This window comes from Nelumbo lutea, chromosome 1 (genome assembly GCF_056320005.1).
Source record: "Nelumbo lutea isolate HS-2025 chromosome 1, American lotus-T2T, whole genome shotgun sequence".
Classification (NCBI taxonomy): Eukaryota; Viridiplantae; Streptophyta; class Magnoliopsida; order Proteales; family Nelumbonaceae; genus Nelumbo; species Nelumbo lutea.
Window position 1 is genome coordinate 43,470,954 of NC_142684.1, and position 7,011 is coordinate 43,477,964.

General features: G+C 41.3%; 1 protein-coding gene across 1 annotated transcript; it reads left to right on the plus strand.

The window, feature by feature from the left end:
* Nucleotides 1-3,467: 3,467 nt before the first annotated feature.
* Nucleotides 3,468-5,828, plus strand: LOC148874440 (uncharacterized). The gene is made up of 2 exons (XM_088953450.1): nucleotides 3,468-3,565; nucleotides 5,136-5,828. Exons 1-2 carry the CDS (start codon nucleotides 3,551-3,553, stop codon nucleotides 5,589-5,591), a joined length of 471 nt encoding a protein of 156 aa, XP_088809576.1. The 5' UTR covers nucleotides 3,468-3,550; the 3' UTR covers nucleotides 5,592-5,828.
* Nucleotides 5,829-7,011: the final 1,183 nt, after the last annotated feature.

Sequence of the window (7,011 nt, forward strand, 5' to 3'; positions counted from 1 at the left end):
TCCTTCCAAACTGAGTCCATGGTACAATACAGGGCGTGATACATATGGACACTTTGAAACTTGCTTCCATTACAAGGATAACAAAAATTCATACATCCAAACAACCCCTAATAAAAATGTGGTTCTATTTTTACTCACAATGCAGCGTTACCGCAGGCCAAACATGTAATAATTAGAAGAGAGAAGAGTTGTCTTGTAGCAAAAGAAAAGGAGGTGGCACTTCATATGGTACAGATCAGCAGCAGCGTTGGGGAGGTCGCCCGGTCTGGCCCGGCCGGTGTGGCTTGTCATCTGCCTCTCTTTCGTCTTTTGCTTTTCGTTTCTATTTATTTATTTCAAGTTTGTGGGGCCGGGTGGGGGGCGCGATTTATTTTAATGGTCGGGATGAAGTGGGCCCGTACAAGGTCCAGAACCGCCACCATGGATGGAGACATTCAACTTCGACTCATGCGGTGGTCCCACGTGTCAGCTCAGTCCCATCACGTTCACGCTCCTTGATTCTATGTATCCTACCTCTATTTATATCTTATTTTCTCTATCTACACGATGATTTCACCAACCATAAATGCTCTGATGCTGTCCATTATTACTGAATACTAAAAGTTCTGAACCGACTCAGCATTCGGGTCAGACTCAATTGAGTCGATTCCCTTCCCTCGGCCAGCCTGTAGGCCTATTATAACTTGCCACTTGTCCTATTCCAGAAGGGTTGGGCCCACCACCAATGTGGGCTATCCTAGTGTGGTGGGTCCAAACTGAAATTATATAGTACTGGTCTTAGGCCAGACTTGCGGAACGTAGTTTGGCTTTTATTCACGAGCTCTGGGTCACAAGTCTGTCTGTCACCCGAATAATGCACCGAAAATTGGATTCCTAGGTACATTTTTTTGGTGATTGAGCAGCAGAACTGCAGTACAAAACAATATTCTTAACACCCTAACAATGTAACTTTTCATTTGCGCCGGTGTAGATGCATAGGATTACAGTTAAGCTTTGTTTGTTTACAGTGCAATTTAGTACAAATGAATGAGTGTGAAATAAGAAAAATACAAATTTCAGTCCACTTTTGTTTCAGTTTTCATTTTATTTTGCTTTAGTTTTTATTTCATCACCTCATCTGCATTGCAATTTAACAAATTAAGATGAAAGTAAAAAACAAAAATAAATCAGAACGTGCAGTCAAATCATTTGCAATATAAACAAATTATTAGGCCTTAGGCTTCATGGAAGACTGTAAATACAAATGCTGTTATTGTCATGAACCCTGCATATTTGTATTTGCACTCTTTGTAAATGAAGTTTTTAGTCTAAATTTTAGAAAATGCAAAGTTGGTTTAGATTTGTGATGATAATTTTGTATTGTTGCTAAATGATTCTTAATTGTGGTAGGTATAACCATGAATCTCGAGATTGGAATCCATATTTTTTTCATTAACCAACTTTGAGTGTAAAATTTGCATTCAAACTAAACCGAATTTGCTCTTATTTTGAATGCAAATATGCCATTGAATCTTAATATTTTGTCTTTTTCAATACATAAATGCATTTTTATCAAATGGAGATAGATTTTGTTTCTGTTTGGCAACGTTGTCGTTGCTCCGAAAAACGTCACCACGTCAGAAAAAATGATGCTTCAGGAAACAAGCATTTGTTTGGAACTGTTTTTCAAAAAAATGGTGCTCCAAGCTACACCTTGAAAATCGGGAAGGCATGGCTTGGAGCAACGCCAAATTTGGTGTTTCCTAGAGCTATAGTTCGTTGCTGCCAATAGGAATGTGAGGTGGCAGTGATGTGGCACTGGATAATGGGCATCGGCCACCAATGTTGAAAATGTTTCTTGGAGCATTGATACCAAACAGAAAAAGTTGTTTCAAAAAACGTCATTCCTAACAGCAACAATTCCAAACAAAAAAAAAAGCGTCATTTTCTGAAAAAACAGTGCTCAACCCACACATCAGCAAAACGATGCTGCATCTGCAGTATCGATGCCAAACATATACTTCATTTTCAACCCTATAAAACTGAATTAGAGTGTATATATGCAATAAACAAACGTTTGTACTCCTTACAAACTGAGCTTTGGGTCTTATTTGTTTTATTTACCATGGAAAAAACATTACCTCCGACCAATGTCGCAGAACAATTCAGCGGCCTCAGTGAAATGGGGATCACTTTGGCTGTTTGTAAAAAACAGTTTGGACTGTTTTGAGAGCTAGCCTGTACACTGTTTTAAGAGGCACCTTAGCTAATTAAGGTCCTCATTTGTCTTTTTAACTTAAAAAATATTGAATATAAATACTATTATGATACGCCAGCTTCCAAAACAGCGCAAATTATTTTTTAGAAACAGCCAAAGTTTTTTTTAATGAAATATGAGCATGGCATGTTAAAAAAAAAAAAAAAAATCAACTGATGTAATGTATTGATGAACTTATTGCAAACACCAATGTATTTGCATTTCACGGGGAGGTCATGAAGTGTTATGCAACCATTGTCGCAGATAATGCGAGTTCTTTATAGGGATAGAATAAAACAAAGCCTAATCAAATTTGGCTTTTTTTTTTTTTTTTATTAGTCCAAATTAAATTTTACCGTAAACAAGGAGATTGATTAAAAGAACAGCTTATCACTTGCACTCAGATTCTTCTTTTTAATTTATTTTCAATGAAGGTGAGTTTGGAGCACCATTAAATCATGATTGAGACGATACTCAGCCTAACTCGCCTGTTGTCGAACCAGTGAGGTGAGTAGGTGAATAGGGCGATCCCTGTATCAACTCACTGGTTGCTGTCCACACCCCAAACAAACAATGAGGGACACCTAAGATATGCGGCAGAGCACGAATAAATTATTACTTATAAGATGCGAGATGCATAGAAGTAATCGGATTCCAGCGGGATGACGTGGCTTTCAGCTTGACCACGTGGACTGTGGGTCCCCCTTTTGAGCTGTCCAGCAGAACTGACCAATGGCCTCCATTGACAGGAGAGCCAACCAATTGAGGCATAAAGCATGGTAAAGCAAACGGCGCCAAGATCGGAAAAAACCCACTAAAGCTGAACACGCCACATCAGCTTTACCTCAATGTGGGACCCAAACACCACCGCCCTTTCTCTGGCTTCTTCCTCCGAGTGGGACCCGTTTAGGTACTGGATAGCTTTCCAGGCTAGAAAGTCGAGCCTCAACACCATCCTTTATGGTGGGACCACTGACCGCATGACACGTGGCAACTATTTGGGTTGGGACCGTAGGAGCCATCTGTGATGATGAACTGGCGAACCGTTGAGATGTGCGGTTCATAGTTTTCTCTTTTTTATTATTTACTTAAATTTGGAATGAAAAGAAAAATAATAGAATAGTCAATATTCTTTCGTTCCAGCAATTATAGACGTTGGTGGGTGTCGGTCAGGAGATTCTTTTTCGTTGTGTAAGCAGTATAAATAGACGCCATTTCCACCATTTCTTTCATTCGATCGCCATCACTTGCTCTGCTTTTCGCACTTGATCACTCTTCTCTCGCTTAGACTCTGTGTTCTTTCTTGATTCATCAATGGCTTCCGTCGAGGTGAGCCATTTTTCTTACTCTCTCTCTCTCTTTCTCTGAAAATCCAGATCGTTGGTTCTTCTTGTTGTTCGTTTGCTAGTAATCTTGATATTGTTTAGTTGCAGATCGATTTGCACTACATATCTGTTTGATTGATATTAAATCCCTTCCAAAAGAGGAAAATAGAAAGCTTTGATTCATTTCGATCGTTTTCGGTGGAGAATAAGTAAGCCACTAGTGAGGTCGATCGATGTTTTCTCTTGATGATCATTGAAGATTAGTTTACTCATCAAAGGAATTTCGATTCATACTGACGATGACGAACTGCCTAATAGAGATCTAGGAAACTTCTGATCAAGATGATCAACTGCTTAGGAATTAGGACCAGAGGGTTAGATCATACATATACAGCCTATTTTGGATGTATCGGCATGCAAATCTTTAGATCATCTCTTTAAGAACTACAATCGTATTGAGAGGAAGCTTCATACGCTCCAGAGAAACCAGATGATCATCTGGTTCGCCATGTTACGATGCATCGGTCTACAGCCACAAAGTGTAGATCCTGGGCTTTTGTTTTCTGGATTGGAGTTTTCTCTTAGGATCTGGATCAAAATAATAGGAATATGCAGATAATGAATTTTCTGACTATGAGGATTAAAATCCAAGCTTTGGTGGTCGTGATCTACATCTATAGCTGTAGATCAAATCATCAAAGGCTAGCTTCATCTTACCGCCACCTTTGCTGAGGTAGCTTAAATGGAATAAACTTGATGAGCTGGTCTTTAAGGTCCCTGAGTCACCAATCTGGAGCCCTTTGATTGGTGGGCCATGTCCAACATCTAGCCATTGATATTTATTTATTTTATATTCAGCTGTCTCATTAGTTCAGGATGATCAAAAGGTTTTTATATTGATTTCCCATTTTCCAGCTGAGATTGGGTTGGGCTTTTCCTTTAATCATCTAGGTTACGTGGTTGTATTAGGCCCTTTTTCATTTTATTATTCTCAGTTTTCCTTTTAATTTAATTTTAATTGAAGGGGAACTTTTGTAGTATTATATGATAGAATCATTAAACAGCACGGGCATTCCAGTCATTCCATTCGATAATTGCATGGTATTTAAAACATAAAATCTCACGTAAAGGGCATAATCGGTATTTTGGAAGGTAATAATATTTTAATGTGTGCAAAGACCTATTTTGGGCTTTTTAGTTTTAGCCTTGTCCGAGGATGGCAATAGTCGACAAGTTGTAAATTGCAATTTTCGTTTACATTTCATTTTTTTTATCTTGGTGGGCCCAAGTGGGTCATATCAATGCCCAATAAGAAATTACCCATAATGCACTCCACTATCTATTTTATTTACGAGATTACCTGGTATGGACGGTTATTTTTTCATTTCCTTAGCTGCATCAAATCAAGGACCCATGTAGCAAATTCGGTGGTCATGACCATAATACAAAATTGAATTATCACCCTTAGGTTCTAAGGTGGGACCTATGTTGTTCACTCAGCATCTGGTTGGATGTTATGGTTTGACACGTGTGGCTATTATATTGATACATGAGGTCGTGGGTCCACATTGCAGGTCGATGCAACCCCAGCTGCAGAGGTTTTCAGCAAAACAGAAGAGAAAACAGAGGTTCCTCCCACTGTAGAAGAACCAGCAGCAGAACCAGTTGAAGTGGAAGCTGCTTCTCCGGCGGCCGAAGTTGAGGAGCCCCAACCAGCGACGGAAGAAGCTCCCAAGGAAGAAGAGGTTGAAGTAACCAAGGAGGAAGAGAAGGAAGAGAAGCCCGCCGAAGAAGTGGTTGTTGATGAGGCAAAGGAAGTAGAAGCAGAAGCCCCAGTTGCTGAGGTGACAGAAACAGCTGAGGCCCCCGCAGCAGCAGAAGCTGCTGAAGAACCTGCAGCGCCTGCTGCTGAGCAAACCGAGGAGACCACCACACCTGCTGCCGAAGAGCCAAAGGCTGAAGCAGAAACAGAAGCCAAGGCTGAGGAAGAAACCAAGGTTGAAGACGAGAAAACTGTTGCTGCTGAGTAGATGTCTTGTTACGAATATGGGGTTTTGTTTGGCTGCATAGATTAATTATTATGAGATAATTTAGAGTATCAATGAGGGGCTAGTGATGTGTTATGAGTCGAGTAATCCATCTCTAGAATATTTTCTGGGTTGGTTGTGGCTTAATTTGTTCCCTTTTCTTTGGGCGGATTTTAAGGATGTTGTTGTTTGATGTTGCTTAAGATTATCTACTGGTAATGGGTGTTTACTTATAGTTAATTTTTGGGCAATTGGCACTTGTTTCTATGGCTTTATTCCATTGGGCAAACGAGACTTCATAAGAGATATTTGGAATAATAGTGTCATCAGGTAGAAACGAGAGAGAGACAGAGAGAGAGAGAGAGAGAGAGAGAGAGATAGGGTCTATAATTGATGGCAATAAAGGAATCCAAAGAATATGTAGGGAAATAGAGGAAGTATTTAAATATCGTACAGAGTATATAGCAGTAGTATTATTATTATGTAATGCCAATAGGGAAAAGCTGTTCGTCAAGGACATTGATCTTACCCCCAAAAGCTAGAACAGTCAAGAGCAACCAAAAAGATAAAACAAAAGCTCTCAAGTGCACTTTGAATCAATGTATGCCAAATTGTCACGGGTGTAGTTCTACAGCGGAAGAAACCCGTGCGGCATCCTGGCCAAGGCAGGCCAGGACAAGCCTTTATATGCATAGAGGCTAGGAGTTGTCCAAAGGGATGGCTCCACCAAAGTCAGTAGTACTGGATCATGACCTCAAGTCCAATGGCCGGGGCACTCTCTTGGCTCAGATTGATCCATGGAAGGCGCCGCTTATGTGCTAAAGGGGGACAACCATAATGCAAGGTGACCATGCGCCGATGAGGTGACTTGGCACCGATGTGATGGGTCTCCTATAGGCCGATGATGACAAGCACCTTTGTGCCATGATGATAGGCAACCGCTTGGGCCGGAACACACTCGTGCGCTAGAGGCAATGAGATAGCTCACTTAGCTTGGGCAAGGGACTGGCGTGGTGAAGGGTCGTGCTTGAGCCAATCCCGCATGCCAAGCCTCCCTTGAGTATCGATAGTGCAGTGCCGGTCCAACACTGTCCCCATGAGCAAGTGTGCACCCATGAGGAACCCTAGTAGCCATGGTAGCCGTTAACCAGGGCTGCCCCGCAAGGGGATGAAGGTCTAGGAGTGCCAAGGTTAGGCACCCAAGGAGGTCGACCACCCTTCCTCAAAGAGTACGTCAAGCTTTTGGTGGTCTGCCTGAAGATGACATCAGTTCTCCCAAAAATCTTACAGGCAAAAATGACGGGCATGTTCCCTAATGTAAGCTTGCCAAGCGTAGGCAAGGCTAAGCCTGTGTCAGACCGTCACAAGCTCCCCCACTCAATTCATTGTCATCCTCGACAATGACTCCTTCCGTGAATGGGCG